The sequence below is a fragment of the Lepidochelys kempii genome, chromosome 20 (assembly GCF_965140265.1).
Source record: "Lepidochelys kempii isolate rLepKem1 chromosome 20, rLepKem1.hap2, whole genome shotgun sequence".
NCBI classification, from domain to species: domain Eukaryota; kingdom Metazoa; phylum Chordata; order Testudines; family Cheloniidae; genus Lepidochelys; species Lepidochelys kempii.
Window position 1 is genome coordinate 6,587,765 of NC_133275.1, and position 23,704 is coordinate 6,611,468.

At 45.0% G+C, this 23,704-nt stretch overlaps 1 protein-coding gene across 1 annotated transcript; it reads left to right on the forward strand.

Annotated features, from left to right (window-relative positions):
* The first annotated feature begins 15,510 nt into the window (after positions 1 to 15,510).
* Positions 15,511 to 22,873, forward strand: LOC140901042 (keratin, type II cytoskeletal 5-like). Its single transcript, XM_073319210.1, has 8 exons — positions 15,511 to 16,011; positions 17,620 to 17,834; positions 18,873 to 18,933; positions 19,382 to 19,477; positions 19,989 to 20,153; positions 20,237 to 20,362; positions 22,320 to 22,540; positions 22,837 to 22,873. The coding sequence occupies exons 1-8, from the start codon at positions 15,511 to 15,513 to the stop codon at positions 22,871 to 22,873; spliced, it is 1,422 nt and encodes a 473-aa protein (XP_073175311.1).
* The last annotated feature ends 831 nt before the right edge of the window (positions 22,874 to 23,704 follow it).

The window sequence follows — 23,704 nt, forward strand, 5'->3', positions numbered from 1 at the left end:
TAGACGCACTTGACTGGGAGAGTGACCTGCATTAATGAGACGGGGGCTGCACAGCCACCAAGTTACTCTTGCATCGTGGCAGGGATGAGTCCACAGAGGAGAAAACGGAGCCAAGCACCTCATTAGCACCGTGCAGAAGCTCTTCTGACTCGCTGATTCTCAGCTCACACCACACACTTACTCTGTGTCCTGGTGAGCCCGAGAGTGGGTGGAGGGTTTGTGATTGATCATCGTCCCTCTTAGGGTATGTCTCCACCGCAGCCGGCTGTGGGACTGCAGTATGGGCTGGCAGGCTCACACCAGCTCCAAATAGCAAGGGCACAGGCTAGCCATGCACGCGCACAGCCAGAGTCTCCGGCCTGCCTACCCAGCTCGGGCTGTGGTCACACCTCCAAGTGCGCTGCAGACATAGCTTTAGCCTGGCAACAAAAATGATTAGGGGGCTGGGGCACATGACGTACGAAGAGAGGCTGAGCGAACTGGGCTTATTTAGTCTGTAGACGAGAAGAGTGAGGGGGGATTTGATAGCAGCCTTCAACTATCTGAAGCGGGGGGGGGTTCCAAAGAGGATTGTATCTGATTTTTCCAAAGTTCCAAATATCCAAAGAGGTTGTCTCTCGATCCCCCCCGGTCCCTGCTAGTAGACAGCTCTGTCCAGGGTGCTGGCGGTTCTCTCAGCACTCCCGCGATAGTTCTACTTCCCTGGGCTCCCAGCAGAAAACTGCCCTCCTCTGCCATGCCACTTCCTTTTCTATATGGGCCTGCCTGGTCCTGATTGGCTGCTCCCTTCAGCCCTTCTCTGATTGGCTGTCTCCTGCGCAGTCTCCCCTAGGGCTCTATTAACCCCTTAGAGCCAAGTAAAAAGAAAAGGAGGACTTGTGGCACTTTAGAGACTAACAAATTTATTTGAGCATAAGCTTTCATTATGCTCAAATAAATTTGCTAGTCTCTAAGGTGCCACAAGTCCTCCTTTTCTTTTTGCGGATACAGACTAACACGGCTGCTACTCTGAAACCTGTCATTAGAGCCAAGTGTGAGCCACAGACAAAGATTCCATGACCTCTATAGAAAAGCTCTGGAACAGGCTAACTACCCTTATAGTTAGAATGTCCATCCCCCCGCCACCCCCCAATATCCAACCTAAATCTCCTTTGCTGCAGATTAAGCCCATTACTTCTTGTCCTTCCATCAGTGGACATGCAGAACAATTGATCCCTGTGCTCTTTTTTAATACCAGTCCTTAACGTATTTGAAGACTGTTATGCTGTCCCCCCTCAGTCTTCTTTTCTCAAGACTTAAACATGCCCCGTGTTTTTAACCTTTCCTCACAGGCCAGGGTGTCTAAACTTTTGATCATTTTTTGTTGCTCATCTCTGGACTCTCTGATTTGTCCACATCTTGCCTAAAGTGTGGTGCCCAGAATTAGAGACAGTCTCCAGCTGAGGCCTCACCAGTGCTGAGCAGAGTGGGACCACTCCCTCCCGTGGTTTCCATATGACACTCCTGTTAATACACCCCAGAATGATATTAGCCTTTTTCACCACTGCTGGTGAGAATTGTTGATTCTCATTCAATTTTTCATCCTCTATAACCCCAGGTCCTTTTCAGCAGTACTACGGCCTACCCATTTTGCAGTTGTGATTTGATTTTTTTTTTCCTTCCTATGTGAAGTACTTGTTTTTACTGAAACCAATTCTCCAACTTGTTAAGATTGTTTTGAATTCTAATCTGGCCCTCCCAAGTGATTGCAACCCCTCCTACCTTGGTGTCAGTTGCAGATTATGTGAGAATAAGTTTCTAGCCAGTGTGGCAGTGGAGAAAAGCTTGAAAATGTGACCTAGGCCCAGAAACAAAAACCCAGCATTTATTACTCTTTAAAAAATTTATGATTTTAAAACCGGTCTCATGATTTTTGGGAATGACTCCAAATTTTTTAATGCTAAGGATGGCCAATATTGTGTGTATATATATTTAACATACCTTGTCCTATAATTGGAGGATTATACAGTTTTGCTCTGGGTGGTATCTGAACTTCTCAACAAAACCTCGTAATCCGAGAGATTCTGCTCCAAAAAAAACCAGACTGAAGCTGATTGTAGGTTTTCCCCACAGTCACCATTTACTCAGAGTTGGAATATAAATCATTCCAGAGTATCTGTGACCTTTTTTCAGGATGTGGATTGTGTCTATATGGCCAAGATGGAACTGGAAGCAAAGGTGGAAAGACTGAAGCAGGAGACAGAATTCCTGAGGTGTGTGTACGCTGGGGTAAGAATCTTTTTTTTTTTTTTTTTTTTTTTTCAGTCTAGTCCTCTAGGAAATAACACTAACTTCTCCTAGAAGCATCTTATGTCCCAATCCTGCAACCCATTCCAAGTCCATGAGGGTACGTGGGGTCCACCAGTGCAGAACAACTGGCAGGATGGAAACCAGTTCAAATTTCTTCCTATGGTTACGTCTACACTGCAATGAGTATCTGCATCTCAAGGCGGGTCACATTTTTATGGCGAGTAGAAATTTGTCGAAAAATGCATTTTTTGGGGTGCCAAAACTCTTTGCAAATTTGGGAAAAAAACATTTTCAAAACTGTGAAAAAGCTCCCCTCCCCCAACACATACAGTTTGTCTGACTTTTTTTTAAAGTTCTTTTGGGGGTGGGGACTGAGAAAAAGGGGAGTAAGCCCTCCCCCAAATATCCAAACCGAAATGGAAAATCAAAACGTTGCTGTTTCCAAAAAGTAAATGACTATTTTTCATTTGGTTTTGAATTGTTGATTCAATAGACATCTGAGTCAAGAGAGGAAGAGCAGGCCCCAATTTGACCTTCTCTCATTATTCTGCAGTAGCTAAATGTAGATCATGTGCCCATGTTTTTCTTTTCTCAGTTAAGGAAGAGAAATATGTGTTTTCCAAGAACCTTTAAGCCCCATATTGCCCAAGGCAAAGCTCCTTTTGATATGGGATTTACTTCCAAGCTCATAGTTTGATCAAAGCAATTAGCAATGTGTTTCTAGAGAGACAGCATATCCTGGAGTATGAAAGAAGGAATCTGGAGAGGAAAGCACCTGGCAGCTGAATAAGACTTTATGTTGCATGTAGGAAATTGCTCAGATAGAAGGAAAACTCTGTGAGACCGCCATAGTTGTGAAAATGGACAACCGCCGAGATCTGGACATCAGTGGTATCATCAAAAGTGTTGGATGCTGGTATGAGGAGATTGCTCAAGGAAGCAAAGCAGAAGATGAGGCTTTGCACCTTGCTAGAGTGAGTAATCACACAGCTATTGTGTATGGAGATGTATCTGTAATGCTTGCACGAAAACATAAGCACAGAATACAATGCCTTTTCAGTGATACACAGTATATCAGTGAGAACAATGTGGGCTTAATTCTGCCCTCTGTTACACTGGTTCCATGGCAATATAAAACTCCATCAAAGCCAATGGTGCAACACTAGGTTAAAAATAGTGCAAGGGACTGGAGCATCAGTCCCTTTGGGAATGGGTTTTAGAAGTGCTGGACAGTAACAACCCCAGTTAAAGTCCATACCAGTTGAGCATCCTTAAGGACTCAGAAAATCTGACTTGGCTAAGATATTCAAAGACTAGTGATTTTGGGTTTTGAGTGCCCAGTTGGAGAAAACTTATAGGTCCCTGATTTTCACACAGTTCTGTACACCCATACTTTGAAAATAAGATCCCGTTTAAGCATCTCATTTTGGGATTTCCATTGATACTGGGTACCTAGGTGCTTTTGAAAAATCCCACTAGGTGCCTATCTGCATGTTTAGGCACTTAATTAACTACAAAAAATATGGCCCTTTGAAAATGGGACTTAGGCTCCTAAATCACTTCGGGACTTTTGAATATCCTACTTGATATTAACTTTTCAAGGTTGTTCTTTTCTTTTCTTTTCTTTTCTTTTCTTTTCTTTTCTTGCTATCAGTTCCAGGAACTTCAGGAGGCCAAGGGTAATGATCTAAAATGCAACCGGCATGAGATTGCAGAGCTGAGACGGCTGATCCAGAGATTGCAAAGTGACTCTGAAAATGTGAAGAAACCGGTACGACAGACCATTTGGCGCCTCCCTCCTCCCCACCCCCAGTGACTGGATTTATTTTGTGTATATAGCATTGAAATCAGAAGCGATATGACTGAACCATGCTCTCTTCTTTTGAATGTCACGGTGGTTCCATATCTGTGGCTTCACTAAATCTGACCAGATAGTTTTCCTTTTCAAAGTTAATTGCCTAAGGGACCAAAAAAAAAAAAAATCCTGCTAACATTCTTTGAAGAGTTATCGGCAGCCTAGCATATGAACAGCCACACTGGGTCAGACCCAAGGTCCGTCTATCCCAGTATCCTGTCTTCCGACAGTGGCCAATGGACATCAGGCCATTGGATTAACCATAGGAGATGAAATAACTGGTCCAACAAACCTCTGGCAGTGAATAACACATTAAGCTTTTGAGAAAAGTTAAACACACAGTATCCCAGAACTATGATCCATTTATAATTCTGCTTTCATAGAGTAAGAACTTGTCTGCACAGCTCCTTAGCCGGATCTACACAGAGCAACTCACTGTGCAACTCATTAGAGTGCTCTACAACTTGCATCCCCTTAGTCCAGACTGTGTTGCTGTGTAGACAAACCCTAAGTGATTTGGGAGGACTCCCTGAATCCTTCATTTTTCTTATAAGGCGAAGTGTTAAGCAAGCTTAACCCTAGGTGTTGCTACCAACACCACCTATAATCACCAGGAGGCTATGGCCAGGTGTACGCTCAGGGATGAAAGTAACGCCAAAGACTTACCGGTATGGGGGCCAGCTCCGACCCCCAGAAGGGGGCAGGGCCACAGGTGGAAGGGGCGGGCCTGGGGGGGTCAGCGTCCCCCAGCCAACCTTACCACGCTGCCTAGCCCGTGCTGCCCTGGGCCCTTTTAAATTGCCAGCCCCGGGGCAGCTGCTCCTTTTGCCCTCCACTTCGGCAGTGGGGAGGAAGGGGCAACGACGTTAAAGTGTTGCCATGGCAGTGCTTTAAGCAGGGTTCTTTGCCGCGGCGGTGCTTTAAAGTCACCTGGGTACAGTCCGGTACTGGGGGCCACTTTTTACCAGTTGACTGTAGACTGCCTTACTTTCACCCCTGTGTACATTACAAACTTACATCAGTCTACCGACATCACGCAGGGTTGTGGAAAACCCCACCCCGGAGTGCTGTAGTTAGTTACACAGATGTGAGTAATACTGACCTAACCCTAGGTGTAGACACGCCGACTGGAGAAGCTCTCTCAGGGCAGTTGTGCCGCTTCAGTGCTGTACATGTAGACAAGGCCTGAAGCCTCTTTGCGGGGGGAAAAAAAACCCTAATCTCCGCCTTAAACTATGGAAGGGCAACCACCATCCCCATAATACCAGAGAGTTAGTTAATGACCTGGGAGGAGACATGGGTTTTGTTTTGTTTTTGTTTAGGCTGAGTCCATATTTCTTAGTTTGGGGCTTTCGGAGAATTTTTTATTTCTTATTGCTAAGAAGCTAGATAAAGGTACAGAGAAAAAGAAAGTGACGCATTCGGTTTTCTCCCGTGACAGGTTGCCAGTCTGCAATCAGCCATTTGTGATGCTGAGCAACAGGGTGACTGTGCCCTTAAAGATGGCCAGGAGAAATATGTTGAACTGCAGCATGCCCTACAGCAGGCCAAGGATGAGCTGGCAAGTATGCTGCGTGATTACCAGGAGCTGCGGCATGTCCAGCTGGCCCTGGATATTAAGATCGCCATATACAAGACGCTGCTGGAGGGAGAAGAGAACAGGTGGGTGCATCGTACCAGAGTTGGATGTGGGGGAAATGATCTCTGTGAACACACGACGGGGATGGCATTAGTATAATAATGAGGAGAAACAGACAGAAGAATATTGCAAGATCTCCATTCAGGAAACTGCGCTGCTCTAAAAATGTAGTTTAAGATTTCCAGGGGCAAAAGGATAGTGCCACACACAAAAGAGTGCAACATCCATGTGGATACAGCAGCTTGAGTCGTATTTCACAGCGTAGCTGCTCTCACCCCCAACGAGGCTAATGAGAGAGGAGGAACTTGAATGTAGATTTCAGAGTAGCAGCCATGTTAGTCTGTATCCGCAAAAAGAAAAGGAGGACTTGTGGCGCCTTAGAGACTAACAAATTTATTTGAGCATAAGCTCACAAAAGCTTATGCTCAAATAAATTTGTTAGTCTCTAAGGTGCCAAAAGTCCTCCTTTTCTTGCATGTAGATAACTCAAGTTAATTCTGCAATGGTCCCTATGTCGTGAGGAGAGGCATGGATGATTGCCCAGAGTGGAGGGAACTGGGGGCAAGGATGCACACCAGCCTCTGAATTTTTCTCCAAAGTGTGTGGTTTCATTTAAAATAAAAAGTTTTCAAGGTTTGCTTTAAAAACATATCGGAGGCCAGGCATAGGTATAAATACGTTGCTCTGGGATGTGAAAAATCCACCCTTGGAGTGATGTAGTTAGACTGACCTCACCCCCAGCATGGGCAGCACTAGGCTGGCGGGAGAGCTTCTCTCATTGACACAGCTGCCAGCCCTTGGGGAGGTGGATTAATGACACCAATAGGCAAAGCCCTCCCCTTGGCTTAGTAGCGTCGTCACTAAAGAGTTACAGCGGCACAGCTGGACCTGGGGCAGCACTGTATGTGAAGACAAGCCCTGAGTTTTAACCGATGTTGTGATGCCAATTTATATTTGCAGAGAGCCTGAAACAACAACTCAGAGGTGTGAACGGCCTTGTTAATTACAACAGGTGCTTACGCAGACACCACCTGTGAAACTTGAAATACTAGCATTGTTCATTATTTTACTGCTCATCCCAGCGTGTCAAAAAGTAGAGAGACTACCAGTCTAGGCCCCTGCTGGAGCCGGGGGCTGGAGCCAGAGTCGAGGCTGGGACTGGAGCTGCAGCTGGGGGTGGGGCTGGAGGGTGCTGGGAATGGGCAACAGGGGATGGATCACTTGACGATGACCTGTTCTGTTCATTCCCTTGGGGGCACCTGGCATTGGCCACTCTCGGAAGACAGGATACTGGGCTAGATGGACTTTTGGTCTGACCCAGTATGGCCGTTATGTTCATATGTTCTTATGCACCATAAATGTAGTCCAGAAGACAGCTAGTAATGACGTGCTTCATATTCCAGACTTTAAGGAGATCTTCCTTCTGAGTCAAGTATCCCTTCTTCCTTCTTGAAAAATATTCTTCACCTACTTAAACCATCTCCTAGGTTCTATATGATTTGATGTATTTCTCTGCTGCTCAAGTTAGTTCTTATCAACTTAATCTCAAGCCACTTCAGCTCTCTGTGGTGCTGCCAATTTGTTTTTATCCGTTCAAGCACAAAATAAAGTTACTCCCACACCCTGGAGCTCTTCCTTTGATCTGACTTGAGATTCTGAATCAGTGCGCACAGGATTTCCAAGTGACATAACCAACCAATCATATTTGGACACAAGCTTTTGCAGGGAAGGATAGCTCAGTGGTTTGAGTATTGGCCTACTAAACCCAGGGTTGTGAGTTCAAACCTTGAGGGGGGCCATTTAGGGATCTAGGGCAAAAATTGGGGATCGGTGCTTTGAGCAGCGGGTTGGACTAGGTGACCTCCTGAGGTCCCTTCCATCTTTGATATTCTATTTCCAATTTATTTTCAGAATAACCCTAGTTGCAGTCAACTTTTAACTCATATAACAGTGGGCCTCAGGCACTCTCCTACCATCCTGATGGATGTAGCATACAAACCTAAAGAGACTAGACTCTTTGTAAGTCTTAAAACTTCGATTAAATACAATGAGCAAGATCCTTGGCTGGAATCAGTGTGCCTCAACTGACTTCACTGGAGCAACACCAATTTGCACTGGAGCCTAGGATCTGACTCATGTCATGTTCTCTGAACAGGATTGAAATCTTGGCTTGTTACTTCATAATCTCTAATGAGCAGATTGATCTGAACGCTATGTAGACAACTCACGCATGGTTACATAATCTGGGAATGAGAGATTCTTGTGCTCATGTGAAATGTTCCAAACTCAGTGACAACACATTCATTCTTCGTGCATTCTACTGGAGGTACAGAAGAAAGTTTAGAGCTTTAGACAAACATCAAAGCACAGGGAATTGTGGTACATTTTATGTATAAAGAGCACAGACTTTGCCACACAGAACACACCGAGAACACAGTCAGAATACTTTGCTGCACACAAGCAACAGTAAATACTCACTGCTGATTACATAGAGTGAAATGGATTTTGACAATTTTTCTGACTCACATTCCTCGTTAGGGGATGACTGTCTAAACTGATCAAAGACAACTAAAAAAGGTTCTAGAAATTCAATTCCTACAAGGCCAACTCTGATGCCCATTACACCAGTTTCACGGAGGTATAATTCCATTGATTTGCAGAATTATTTCTGATTGACATTGGTGAAAGTGAGAGGAGAATCAGGCCCAGAGAGCTCATTACGTCATTTCCTGAAACATTTCCCAAGGTACAATAGGAAAAGAGAGAATTCAGAGCCAAATACAACCCATGACGTAGACAGCATACGTTTAATCAGAGAGAACAGTAACACATTTAGCAAAAGGGGGTTGATAAATAACATGACAAGATACCTAAAGACAGCTAGAGACCCACTAAATAAACCAAAAGTTACAAGGATCTCTGTTTTAAAATCTTGCTGGCAAAGCTGCTCTGAGATGGAGGGGATTACTGATAATATAACTTCCATGTGGCATGTCTGGTTTTCTATGGAATGGTTATGATCAGGAATGGATATTGCAATGTGAATTGCTGTCAGTGGGCGGGGACATGTTTTTCATTCTGGCCATGGTGATTCTACACCTAAACTTTATGTCTTGGTCTGCCTGGGTCATGGGCTCCTGTTGAAATTTTCATGCCTGAGCTGCACGCACACTAAGGTAGCATTCACCTACTGAGCTGTCTGTGTAACCCATGTGCCTAATAAGGAGATCTCTCTTTAAGACAGTGGTCCCCAAACTTTTTCGTTCATGCCACCTGACTGCAGTGTTGACATGCCTTAAGTGTAAAGGAGAACCAGGTCATAAGTGTTTTGTACCAGATAGTGTATGAACACAGTGATACAACTGGAGATCTACTTACATGGTAGTTAACCAGGAAACTACTTCCAGAGTAATGACATTTCAACATTAACTATAATAGCAGTCTCCAGCATAGTAAGATGTTGATTTTCGAAATATGGAAGACCTCTTTCCATGATAAGGGTAAACAACTCTACTCTTACCTCACCTGTAAGCAGTAGAAAAGCAAGCTCCGTCCTTAACAAAGAAAACCATATAAGGAACGAAACTGGGTATATAATTGGAAAGAGCAATGAAGCAATCACAGTATGCTCATCTGGAGGTGTACGTGTGTCTCAGTTGAGAATTGACCATGTTGCCGTACAGTGGAGAAGGTGCTGCCACCTGCTACACAACAGTGGAATAGCAGTGGAAGAGTTTGTGGTTTCTTTCATCTCTGGGCTGTGATTCAACAGGACAGTTAAGCGTGTACTTAACTTTAAAGATTTGATTAGTCCCCCTGAAGGTCAATATCTTAGAATTCAGCTAGAGGTCACACCAATAAATCATCAGGAAATCCTCAAAATACAAAAATAACATCAAAAGTAAGTTTAGGTGTCCAGTTATGTCCTGCAATCCCAGCAAAAGGGAGAATGTGGACTTTGCCATTTGAATCATAGAATATCAGGGTTGGAAGGGACCTCAGGAGGTCATCTAGTCCAACCCCCTGCTCAAAGCAGGACCAACACCAACTAAATCATCCCAGCCAGGGCTTTGTCAAGCCTGACCTTAAAAACTTCCAGGGAAGGAGATTCCACCACCTCCCTAGGTAACGCATTCCAGTGTTTCACCACCCTCCTAGTGAAAAAGCTTTTCCTAATATCCAACCTAAATCTCCCCCACTGCAACTTGAGACCATTACTCCTTGTTCTGTCATCTGCTACCACTGAGAACAGTCTAGAGCCATCCTCTTTGGAACCCCCTTTCAGGTAGTTGAAAGCAGCTATCAAATCCCCCCTCATTCTTCTCTTCTGAAGACTAAACATCCCCAGTTCCCTCAGCCTCTCCTCATAAGTCATGTGTTCCAGTCCCCTAATCATTTTTGTTGCCCTCCGCTGGACTCTTTCCAATTTTTCCACATCCTTCTTGTAGTATGGGGCCCAAAACTGGACACAGTACTCCAGATGAGGCCTCACCAATGTCAAATAGAGGGGTACGATCACGTCCCTCGATCTGCTGGCAATGCCCCTACTTATACATCCCAAAATGCCATTGGCCTTCTTGGCAACAAGGGCACACTGTTGACTCATATCCAGCTTCTCGTCCACTGTCACCCCTAGGTCCTTTCCTGCAGAACTGCTGCCGAGCCATTCAGTCCCTAGTCTGTAGCGGTGCATTGGATTCTTCCGTCCTAAGTGCAGGACTCTGCACTTGTCCTTGTTGAACCTCATCAGATTTCTTTTGGCACAATCCTCCAATTTGTCTAGGTCCCTCTGTATCCTATCCCTACCCTCCAGCATATCTACCACTCCTCCCAGTTTAGTGTCACACACTAAACACTCTGCACCAGAAACTGAAGATGCAATGTCATTTTGACTTTTTTGGTGTGTGATTTCATTTCCCAACCAGCTTTAATGCCTTCCCAACAGCCACCATTAATCAGTGAGTCTGAGCTTGTGTACACCAGTGACATGGGCGGCGGGTACCGTAGGCTGGGGGAGGCTGTACCTCCCCAGATAGCTTGGCATGGCCCCACCCAGGCTCCGCCCCCAGCCTCCCTCCTTCCAGTGCGCAGCTCCAGTCCCCCTGTGATAAATGAAGGGGTGGGGGGTAGCTCCCTTTTATGGACACCCAGACAACCAGTTAGCTGTAAAGTCCTTCCTGGTGGCTGTTCTATGCTTGCTTTACCTGTAAAGGGTTAAAAAAGTCCACAGGTAAAGAAAGGGTGTGGGCACCTGACCAAAAAAGCCAATGGAAAGGCTAGAACTTTTTAAAACTGGGGGGCGGGGGGGGGGGGAGCTTTCCCTTTGTGTGCTGTTGTTGTCCTCTGGGAAAGGGGGGAACAGGGCAGCAGTTAAGCTGTAAGAAGCTGAAGGCCAGATAGGAAAATCCTCAGATCATATCTAGAACTACTTATTTAACAACCCAGATATGTAAGTAGATCAGGAATGTTTAGAAAGATGCATTAGGTTTATTTCTGTTTATTTCTTATTGGCTTGTGGACCCCTCTGTGCTTAACCCCAGAGGCTTTTGTTGCTTGTAACCTTTAAGCTGAACCCCCTGAAAACTATTTTGGGTGCTTAATTTTTGGAATTACTCTTTTAAAGAAATCTAGCAATAGCCTGAGTTTTCAGATGCATTTTCTTTCTTTTTGTTTTTAATAAAATTTACTTTTTTTTTAAGAGCAGGATTTGAATGTTTGTGTCTTAAGAGGTTTGTGCCATGTTTTTTAATTAGCTGGTGATAACAGCTGATTTCTTTGTTTTCCTTTCTCAGCTCTTCCCTGGAGTGGGCAGGGGGTGAAAGGACTTGAGGGCACTCCCACAGGAAGGAATTTCCAAGTGTGCCTTCCTGGGTTCCAAGGGGTTTTGCATTTGGGTTGTGGCAGCATCTACACATCCAAGGTCAGAGTGAAGCTGTGACCTTGGGAGTTTAATACAAGCCTGGAGTGGCCAGTATTAATTTTTAAAATCCTCGTGGGCCCCCACCACCTGCACTTGAAGTGCCAGAATGGGGAATCAGTCTTAACACCCCCTGTGCAGTGTCCCCGGCTCAGGCTGGGGCCGCACCGCCCGCCCTCCTGGCACTTCGGAGTTGGGGAGCTTAGCCTCCCCCAGCCTGCGGGTCACGTGCCACCCATGACCAGAGTGTTTTGGTAGTTATGCCAATGGAGTTAGTGTGTTGTAAAACCTGTGTAAACGAGATCAGGAAACCCTGGAGACAGTGATCAGGTGAGCAGTGGATTATAGTGCTCGGGGACAGGGCTAGCATAAGAATGGATACAGTTCTGGCAGTACTGAACCTCTAACCATACTTCAGAACTCAGATAGTCCTAAACTGCAAATAGAAGGCGGTGGGGGCGGGGTAAACAGTAAATCAGGCTGTGAACGATTCACAGTGAATCAATTTTGAGATTACAATTTAGCATTCATAGATTCATAGATATTAAGATCAGAAGGGACCATTATGCTCATCTAGTCTGACCTCCTGCGCAACGCAGGCCACAGAATCTCACCCACCCACTCCTGCGAAAGACCTCTCACCTATGTCTGAGCTACTGAAGTCCTCAAATCGTGGTTTAAAGACTCCAAGGAGCAGAGAATCCTCCAGCAAGTGACCCGTGCCCCATGCTACAGAGGAAGGTGAAAAACCTCTAAGGCTTTTTCCAATCTGCCCTGGAGGAAAATTCCTTCCCGACCCCAGATATGGCAATCAGCTAAACCCTGAGCATATGGGCAAGATTCACCAGCTGGATACCCAGAAAAGAATTTTCTGTAGTAACTCAGATCCCACCCCATCTAACATCCCATCACAGGCCATTGGGCCTATTTACCATGAATATTTAAAGATCAATTAATTGCCAAAATCATGTTATCCCATCATACCATCTCCTCCATTCCTCCTATCACACTGCAGAAATTTAAGAATACTCTTCATCTAGAGAATCAGTTCTACTGGGGCACCAGCATTCTCTCTCTCTCTCTGGCCTGCCTTTGTAGATCATGTTTAGAACTATTATTCCAGATTCAGATGGGTGTAACCAAGACCTAGATGTGGTCACTAGTGTTTGTTTTATTCAGGCTTTGATTTATATGCACTTTTACAGCCATGGATATATCTCTTAACCCAGTATTTGGGAGTCCCATTAAACCACACATTTATTACCACTGTAGTTCTGGAGGGGGAAGAACAGCCTCTTGAGGAAGATCAAAGTATGCTTGTACTTTGCTACAGCATCACATTTACACGTTAATTACTATGCACTGGTACATCATGTACACATCATAGAATCACAGAAGATTAGGGATGGAAGAGACCTCAGGAGGTCATCTAGTCCAATCCCCTGCTCAAAGCAGGACCAACGCCAACTAAATCATCCCAGCCAGGGCTTTGTCAAGCTGGGCCTTAAAAACCTCTAAGGATGGAGATTTCACCGCCTCCCTAGGTAACCCATTCCAGTGCTTCACCACCATCCTAGTGAAATAGTGTTTCCTAATCTCCAACCTAGACCTACTTTGCTTGTTTAATCGCAGTGTGTGTGTGCGTGTGCAGGCTTTACACTGGGTATCACTAATTTTGTGCTCAGAAGTTGAGATTCAAGCAATGTGAAAACAAAGAGCGAACATAGGACTGGAAGACACTGGATCATTGAGTCCAGTCCCCTGTTATAAGTTGAAACAATGAATCCTTTGAGAAATAATGAACCACGGAGAGCTTTGAGAAGCTCTCCTGTTACAGGCAACTCAGTCAGAAGACTTGTGCAGTAGTTAAGTCCCACTTAACCCCCCTTTGGAGGATTCAGGACCAAAGGAGTGAATATTTTAAGGACGGTTTCACATTGTCTTTGTGTGTTACACGGGTGTAAGATCCCCAGCATCTCTTGGAAAATGTCTCCGCAAAGGTTTAGCATGTTGAACAAGTTTGAAACCTGAATATTTAAAACACCACTGCTCTCCACATGTCATAGTGTCACAGTTGGGATAAGCTGAGTCCCCCTTGACCTTGTCCCCCTTTGTTATAAAGGGGTGAAAGCAGCTGGCAGGGTGTTCCGTGAAACAGCTCTTTTCTTTTGGCATGCCCACTGTGGTCTGAAATAGCCACAGTTGTTTGACCTTCTGCCTTGAAAGCCCATCAGTCTGAGCAGGCACTGAGGGAGGCCCAAGGCAGTGGAGAAAGTGCAGAGGTGGTTTAAGTTGCGTTGGTCATTTAGCTGGTGATTAAATGACGTGTTGGGGAGTGGAAGAAATGTTGCTCTTACACCAAATTGCTCCTTGGTTGCCTCTCCTATGTTCCTGTGGTTTTTCAATGTTTGCCTGGGTGCGTTTTGGTGCTGGGCATTTGTATCTGACCAAAATCTTAATAAACAAGCTGTACGGCGACATATTAACACGAGAGAGGAGTCTGAAGTGCTTGCCACTTTACCTCTCTGAATGCTCAGTGATCAAAGTGCCAAAGGAGAAAGGACAGATTTCTTGTGATAATGCAGCACAGGTCCCTGCCAAGATCAAGTGGGAGAATGATGGCCCGAAGGGAACTTTGCTGTTCTTCATTTAGAGACAAGATGATACAGAGCTTGTTAAAATTGCAAGCCAGATGACGCTTCTTCAAAAACAAGGGAGGAACCCTGTCCACATCCTGCTCCCAGTCTAGTTTCAACACCGAAAGTCTTCTGCAGTGAGTTCCCCAAAGCCATGCAAAAAATGAAAGTGTCTGAATTTTCTCCTTTCAAGGTATTGGTGACATGTTCATCTATTTAGGATTGGCTGGGATTGCACAGCCAAACAACCTTTTTTGAAGAGCATTTACTTATTAATTAACTTCACCACAAGAGCTAAAAGACAGGAACGCTCTCTTCATTAGCTAGATGGGGCGTAGAAATGCAATGAACATGATGGTTTGACTGAGATTCCTCTGTGGTCTGTTTTTGTTACTTGTACATATTCCCAACCAAACCTAAAGAAATTATGATTTTATTTGAGTGGATATAAAAACTCTTATATAATGGGGGTCAAGGTGCAGGCATATCAAATGGATCCAACTGAGGATCTGTTGGATAAACTTAGTAGGCTCTAGCAAATGCTATAAATTTTGACTTTTTTTCTACCCCCCCCCCCCCCCCCGACAAAGCTATTTGCTGCATTTGACGTGATTTCGTAAATAGCTTTGGTCACCCTGAAAATGCAGTTTCTGGCAAGTTTACTGTTTGACTGAAAAAATTCACCAAACATGAGCCCAGCACACTGGTGGGAGGAAAAAGGACAGATCTTGAAACTATATCCGTAAAAGGCAAATCTGCAGAATGTATTGTCACATTATAAAACCCAAGGGACAGAAGAATAAAAACCACAATTGCAAACAAACTATGAAGACTCTCATGAATACATCCGCTAAGCTATAATTAGTATAAACTGAGAATACTTTAAACAAGAATATCTTCTGAGCAAAGCTTGCAAACAAAGCATTTTAAATGCATTATTATTTCATAAGTGGTTAATGTTTACTATGAACCATTGCAAGTAGCAAAGCACCTGCTGCTAGGCAAACCAAACCCTTGAAAACTCGGAATTAATTTTCTGATCCAGCCAAGCCCAGCTTCGCTAGCATATATAAGGGGTAATGTCAAGGTGTCACATCAGAGGAGTCCTTTCTTCTTCACTTTTTGCTGCTGTCACACACCGCAGCTCCCTTATTCCCACTTCAAATACGCCACCATGAACAGACAGACGTTTTTTGCAAGCTCCACCGTTGGACGAAAGGGCTTCAGTTCCGCTTCTGACGTCTGTGGCCTAAACGGACATCGAACCTGCACGGCCTCCGTTGGCCCACCGGTCGAAAGACGTGGAGTTAGTGGCTACAGCAGCAGGAGTGTCTGCCACCTGGGTGGAAGCATAAGAATTGTCGATGCTGGGGGCAGCCCTAGTGGTGCTGGATGCTACGGGGGTTATGGCTATGGTAGCTCAGGTTGGGGCAGTGCTGGTTATGGCAACTCTGGAGGTTTTAGCGGCAGGGTAGGTCTTTGCGGACCCAGAGGCTATGGAACTTTTGGAGGTTATGCCGATTGCAGCAAGGAGGGTATCCGAGGGGTCAGCGTCGATGAGTCCCTCCTGAAGCCCCTCTGCGTAGGAGTTGACCCACAAGAACATCAGGCACGAGAACACGAGAGGGAGCAGATGAAGACCCTGAACAACCAATTTGCCTGCTTCATTGACAAGGTGAGAGAATAGATGTTTTCTATATTTCTTTCAATAAAACAAAGAGGTTGGCCCATGGTGCAGATTTCTAATCTGGATCTACATCCAGATCCAAATTTCCCCACGTTCAGACTGTGACCTTCAGAACAAGAGCAACAGATTGTCCTTGGGTTGGGGCCCAGTCAAATCCCTACTGAAATCAGTGGAAAGACACCCAAATTCACTTAACTGGAGTTGGATCATGCCCCGAGACAGAGCCACTGCGGTACTTAACTCTTTGGAAAGTCTCCGTCACTTGAAGGCTTTAAACCAAGGCTAGATGACTTTCTAAAAGATCTACTCTGTCTCAATCAGAAGTTAAGAAGGGGGGTTCCAAAGAGGATGGAGCTCGGCTGTTCTCAGTGGTGGCAGATGACAGAACAAGAAGCAGTGGTCTCAAGTTGCAGTGGGGGAGCTCTAGGTTGGATATTAGGAAACACTATTTCACTAGGAGGGTGGTGAAGCACTGGAATGGGTTCCCTAGGGAGGTGGTGCAATCTCCATCCTTAGAGGTTTTTAAGGTCAGGCTTGACAAAGCCCTGGCTGGGATGATTTAGTTGGGGATTGGTCCTGCTTTGAGCAAGGGGTTGGACTAGATGACCTCCAGAGGTCTTTTCCAACCCTGATCCTCTATGGTTCTATGATGCAGGAACTGTTGGGTAAAATTCTATGGCCTGGGTTGTGTCAGGTCAGATTAGATGACCGCAGTGGTTCCTCTTGCCTCAACAGCTACAAAGCTATTAAAGAAACAATATGAAAAACCAAACATGCCTGGGTGATGGTTATCTGCAGTCACCCTTCAAGTCCGTTGTTTCCACATTCTCCAATGAGGTCTGCATTAAAGTTCTGCTGCCATTGAGAATGGTTTGTGCTAAGTGGAATGGAAACAATGGCACTATTGTTCTCATCCGAGGATGGGAAACAAAGCGTTTTTTTGGAGTCATTATTTCGTTCATTGAAAGGAATGCAACATCTGGCCTTGATTCCATTCACACTTATAAATTTAAGAATAATTGTAGTGAAGTCAATGGAATGACATGGTTATGAAAAGACTGTCACCTCCTTAATTTGCAATTTGCTGGGCACTATCCGGGCAGTCACCGTTCAATGACACCGAATTAGTTTTTGATCCTCTTTAGTTTACATTCAGCATTACTCTCCTTCCAAGTACCTGGACGAGGAGACAGATAGAGCTTTAGACTTAAATTTATTTTCTTGGCCTTTTGATGTTTATATATGACACACAAAATGATATTAATATCATTCCTGTGCATTTCAAAACCATGGGGATACATGTAATATGAAGATGAATGGAATACAGTATTTGTTAGCTTAAAATGTATTCAACTTTGATACATATTTATGATTACTCAGAGGAGGAAGGGAGTTACTATTAAGTATCATTTTCCAAAGATCTGCTTCCTTTGGCCCTCTAGTTGCCAAATATTCTGTTCGTGCCTCTGGAATTCCAATAATAGTTCCTGAATCAAAGAGGACAGTTTAACTGAAGGTCCCAATTTCTTTCTTTTTTCATTTCTTCAGTGGCAGCTTTTGGAGATTTAAAAAATTGCTGAATTTTTTGATTTACAGGTTCGACACCTGGAGCAGCAGAACAAGGTGCTGGAGACCAAATGGAACCTCTTGCAGCAGTCTGTCCCTCCAGCCCCCCGGAAAAATCTCGAGCAGTGCTTTGAGAATTATATCTGCAGCCTGAGGAAGCAGCTTGAGGGTTTGTTAAGTGACAAGGAACAACTGGCCTGTGAAGAGTCTGCATCAAGGAAGCTTGTGGATGAATTCAAATGCAAGTAAGAGATTATCCATCATTTGTTTTCTTCTCACTTTGCTCTGTTTCTTGTGATCTCCTTTAGCTACTGTGGGAAATGAAAAAAAAATGTGGCCTGATTCACCACTGAATTATTCCAGTCTTTAGCTGGTATAACTGTTGTGATAGGAATAGAGTCTGAGACCTAAGCCCTTGTATTAGAGGCCTGTTATGAGGCCTGAGGCCTGAACTAAAGTAGTGGCCAAAACTTTGCCAATATGAAGCAAAGTCAGGTTGTGAGCAAGAGGCAGGCCCTACTCACAGAATTTGGCAAGCACAGGGCTGATATTGCAAAAATATATATCCCAGAAGGGTGGTACCAGAACACCTCGATTCCAGCACATTCCCCACAGATAACAGGAACACACTGACGCATCCTAAAGACAAGGTCAGGATAACAGCAAAATGGATAAAAATGTTTTCATCAAATCAACATGTACAAGGCAGTGAGTGGCACCCAAATACATCAGCGGGTGGCACCCTGATACGTCATTTGTAATTTGTTTGTATCCGTGTATTAAAAATATATCTCCAATATATGGTCTTTGGCCAGCCTACGGAGCAGTGGAAAGTCCCACCAGTGACTGAACTGCATCCATTGTCACAAGCATACATGTCTTAGTATCTTCGGCCCGTCTGCCAGGTGCCGTTACTGTGCTTTGTTGATGATAAAACCTGGCCGGGCACCTTTGCTACTAAACCAAGTCTTGTGGTCTTATTGAGCAGTTTGATCCGAAGCCTGCTGTTTGGGTTATCTGGCCAGAGCCAGTGCAGCATGCAGAGAGAACACACACACGCCACCAAATATCTAACAACAATGATATCGATTGAAATGGCATTTGCAATTCATAGAATATCAGGGTTGGAAGGGACCTCAGGAGGTCATCTAGTCCAACCCCCAATTGGCGATTGGTGAAATAGGCCCAACGTTGATTTCAAGTTGAAAGAGAAAAATATTGCCCATGTGTGTTATGGCAGTTGACAAAACTGACCCACCGCTGTCTCTTCTCTTTTCCCACAGGTATGAAGAGGAAATCAGTAGGCGCACAGCGGCAGAGACTGAGTTTGTGGTGCTCAAGAAGGTGAGAAATTCAGGTGGCTAAAAGAGAAAGTGTGGATCTGTAAATATAGCTATAACCATTTTGCATGGATGCATGGAAGAGTAAAGGCCCACTAATGACTGATATTTCAATAATCTAAAGAGGGGCATCTTAATTTTTCTTCCTTGCTAGATCTATTGTAGGTTGATCTCAGAAAACGAGACAAAAACACTGAATATTTAGAGTTCATATTTAAACTTTCAGTAGTCAATACTGGATTTTCCACCAAGTTCTAAGTAACGAAGAGGACTTTTCCTCCTCACTGACTTTGAGGTGGGTTGCTTTTCCTCTTGGAGGCACGGGAGCCCCTTGAGGAAGCCTGGCAAATCGAGACATTCTGTTCCACAAGCCTGATGGAAACAGACAACAGGCTTTGTCTCTGATACTGTTTCCCCAGTGTTTTGGAATACCTGTGGCCTTTTTTCCTCAGGAGGCAGACTGCGCCTTGCTGCACAAGGAAGAGCTAGAGGTGAACATGATCTTGTTGAAGCAGAAGCTGGAATTTCTGAGATGTGTGTTTGATGAGGTAAGGATTCTTCTCATTCCACCTGCATGGAAATTCAGTACCATGCTTCTCCTTGAAATCACCGTCATGTTGCATAGAGTCCAAATTACTATAGGCAGCAAGGACTCCAAAGCTAGAAACTCCACCTAGTTGATTGCCTCTAAGAAACATTTACTAATCCACTCCTAAACATGGAATTATGAAGCCTATATAACGTTACATCATAATGCATGAATCTTCACCCTGGATCTATCTGGTGACAAACCAGTATGCATGGGAACAATGAGACCTGTCTTTTCCTCCCCAAATCCAGCAGAAATTGGACACATCCTACCTACCTGGTTGGCCTGCCCCTACTCCTAAGAGGAAAGGCTTCTGTATTTCTCACAGGCAAAGCCCTTTACATTGGTCTTTAGTTGCAGGATCAGAACTAGCCCAGTGAAGAGAGACCCTTTGTCCTTGAGTGAACATCTTGGAAGTATGGATAAGGGAGGGGGCTTTAAATGATACCCAAGGCTTTATGCAATTGCAGGAGAGAGCTCAGATGGATGGCCGGTTCTGCGACACCGCAGTTGTTGTGAAAATGGACAACAGCAGAGACTTGGACACGGACTGCATAATCAAGAACGTTGAAGGCTGGTACAAAGAGATTGCTCAGAAGAGCAAAGAAGAAGTTGATGTTTTGTACCAAACCAGGGTGAGTAGCAAATGACACAGGTACGATACAGGCTATTGTATGATGCAAGTTCAATTAACAATCAGTTTGTTTCTGGATACCAGTTCGAGGAGCTTCAGGACAAAAGGGGCAGATTCTGTGAGGATCTAGAGAGAAACAAGCATGAGATTGCAGAGCTAACCCGCCTGATCCAGAAGCTGCAGGGTGAGACTGACCATATAAAGAAACAGGTAGGAGTGATTTTGATGTTTTGATTTTCCGATGAATATGCCAGGTGTATTAGTATGGATGCTATCTTTGAATACTGTATGGCTGGGAATTATGCTCTGGTTCTGAATGATGCCATTGTGTCTGTGGCATGAACCAAGACTGATCTGAGATGGTTGCTAGGTTGGAATGAATGAGGCCAATTGTTTAAAAAAAAACCACCACCACAATTCGAAGTATTATAGAAGATAGGATTGCCAACCCTTCAGGATTGTCCTGGAGAATCCAGGAATTAAAGATTAATTTTCAATTAAAGATGATGTCATGTGATGAAACCTCTAGGAATAAATCCAACCAAAACTGGCAACCCTCATAGAATATGGATACAACAACTCTGCAAACAGGATCCACACTGAAGCATCCAGCCCTTAAGACATAATTTCACTTCTTCAACTTATTGAGTAGACTTTCTGTCTAGCCAAATTCAAGGATTTTGAGAATCGTCATCACCTTTCGCTTGTCAAGGAAAGTAGTAGTGATGGGAAAAAGAGAAATTACGTGTAATAAAAGGGAAAGTGATTTTGGACTTTATTTTCAATCACATTCAGGCTCCTTTCACCACTCTGCCAGTGGCCATATAGTGCGTATAAATTACATTTACTTTCTTTTGAAGGCTCCTTTACACGGCCAGAGCTGGGGCCTGAGTGCAAATGAGAATCGGGTTCTGTCCCTTCTTATTCAACCAGATTAATTCTTCTTACCGCCCTTTGAAAATTTGGGAGGATAACTCTAAGGATGAGCATTAGTGAGAGCAGTAGTGGCATAACAAGCAAGCCTTTTCTTTCTCAAGTCTGGTCTCCTCAGAGACGACGCTTTCTTCCTTGTCTTCGGTTTCCGTTTTGGTTCCATCCTCTGCCACAATTTAGCACCCGCTAGATGCAGCGAGAGGAATTGCAAGGCAGCCCCAGTCATTCTCTTGGAAAAAGAAAAGAGACGTTCAGCCAATCAGAGCCCAGCAGGCTCAGGTAAAAGTTGCTACAGGGTCTGAGCAGGTCAGTTCCAGGCTGGGACTAGATGAGTGAAAACAGGGGCTGCTCTCTGGCCAAGGGAGCGGGGGAATTAGCCAGAGGTTATCTCTGGCTGAACTTACGTAGTTGGGATTGCAGAGGCGAAGAACCTGAGGACATTGGCGCTGAGGTAGGGCTGGAGATAAAAGTGCTGATAGAAAGAGGCTCAGGGAAAGTGAAGGATTGAGGTAAGCCGTACATGGCTGCTGTGTATAGGGTCCTTGGGTGGGACTCCAGAGTAGTGGGCAGGCCCAGGTTCCCCTATTGGCCATAAGCAAAGTGGTATCAACCCCACAAAGGAGACAGGACTGAATTGGGAGCCCAAAAAAGGGCTGTATTTAAAGGGACACAGAGACAGGACTGAAGGCGCTACTAAGGGCAAATAGATTGTGTAATACCCACCCCGGAAGGAGTTCATTTGGACTCGGTGACTCAGCCAGAGGGCCAAGCTGCTGAAGTCCCACCAAGGTTGGCTGGCAGCCTGAAGGGGTTGCCAGGGGTGAGAAAAGGTCTGTGGTACCATACCCAGGCACGAAGAGGTGCTCAAGAGGTGAGTGTCCCCATTACGAGACCTATGGGAATACCATAGAATAGCGGATACACCAGCAAACCCAGCATCTAGCCTTTGATAGCGGCCAATACTTCATGCCTTTGAGGGAGATGCCAAAATTATGCCATACTACTAAGCAATGTCATCTGTCTTATAACAGGTAGACCTTATTATGGACACTTGGAGTATCTTGAAAGAAGGCCATGAAACGAGGTATACAGCTTCCAAGATGTTAGGCTTTCCTCAGCTATGTGTCCGTTCTTCTGAATTGGAACTGAAACATGGGAAGTGAATCCAGAGGCTGATGGCTCAGAGCTCTGGTAAAGACACGTCAGTAATGTCTTCCGTTTTCTCCCTTGGCAGATTGCCTGTCTGCAAACAGCCATTTGTGATGCTGAGCAGCGCGGTGATTGTGCTCTTAAAGATGCTCGAGGTAAACACATGGAACTGCAGAACGCTCTCCAGAAGGCCAAGGATGAGCTGGCATGCATGCTGCGTGATTACCAGAAGCTCCTGAATGTCAAGATGGCCCTGGATATCGAGATCACTACATACAAGAAACTGCTGGAAGGAGAAGAAAGCAGGTGGGTGCAAAAAACCATAAAGCTCGACTGTGGAACAATCTCTAAGTGGCTTTTCAGTGATGAAGGAAATCCAAGGAAATCCAAACAGCTACCAGAGCTCCACCGCACAAGACAATGTATTTACAAGAGAGAGCCTCCTGTCCTGGACATGATGCAATGCAGGGGATGAGAGAAACACATAAGGATGGAGTGGGTTGGTCGGTAGGCTGAAGTGAGAAAAAAATGAACGTCAAGTTCCTAGAAGTAGAGCTAGTTGATGGGATGAAGTACTCATCTTTCTTTTCTTTCCCCAACAGGATATGTTTGGGGATGCCTGTGAGTGTATGTAAGTAATCCGAGCATTCACAATTGGGCTATTCCTAGTTTTGGTTTTTTTCTGTGAGAAAGCCAGCTTTCTGCTCAACTTACTGCCCCTGTGTTTTCTTGCAGCTGTGGTCACCAACTCCTCCAACATAGCTGGAGACTATGGTACAGCGGTTGGAGTTGGAAGTGGATGTGGTTACAGCTCTTTAAGTAGAGGCTACAGCTCTGGGCATGGAAGATGCGGCTCCCTCGGTGGGGGTTTTAGCTCCAAAAGTTTAGGAGTCTGCCCCAGAAGTGAAGTCAGCGTTGCAGGTAGCCAAAACATCCCTGAAGGTGCAGACTCTTGTCCACCTGGAGGGTTCAGCTCCAGAAGTGGCAGTTGCATATCCAGAGGTGTGGTGAGCTCTGGGTGTAGCCACTACCTCCCGGGAGGTGTGCATTGGTGTCCACCTGGAGGAGTCGTCTCTGGAGGTGGGGGTTACAGTTCTAAAGTCGTAACCAGCTCTGTAGGCACAGGACAAGTCTCTGGAGGTGTAGCCTGCTGCCCAGATGGAGGAAGGTACATCACCAATAGTGGATATCCTGGAAATGGAGTTTGCACCATTGAAACCGGAGGATTTATCATCCAGTATTTAGGCAGCTCTCCAGCTGGAGGACCCAGCACTGGAGCTGTAGATAACTCTGGAGCTGGGCCATGCAACACTGGAATTCCAGGAAGTTGTGAAGTGGTGAGAGAAACCGGCATAGCTCCATAGAGGAATGTAACTCTGGATCTGTAGGCAGCACAGCCAGGAATACCACAGTGCAAAACTTAAGCACAAAGTCACCCTTTCCAAAATGATATGATATGAATTCTCAGGC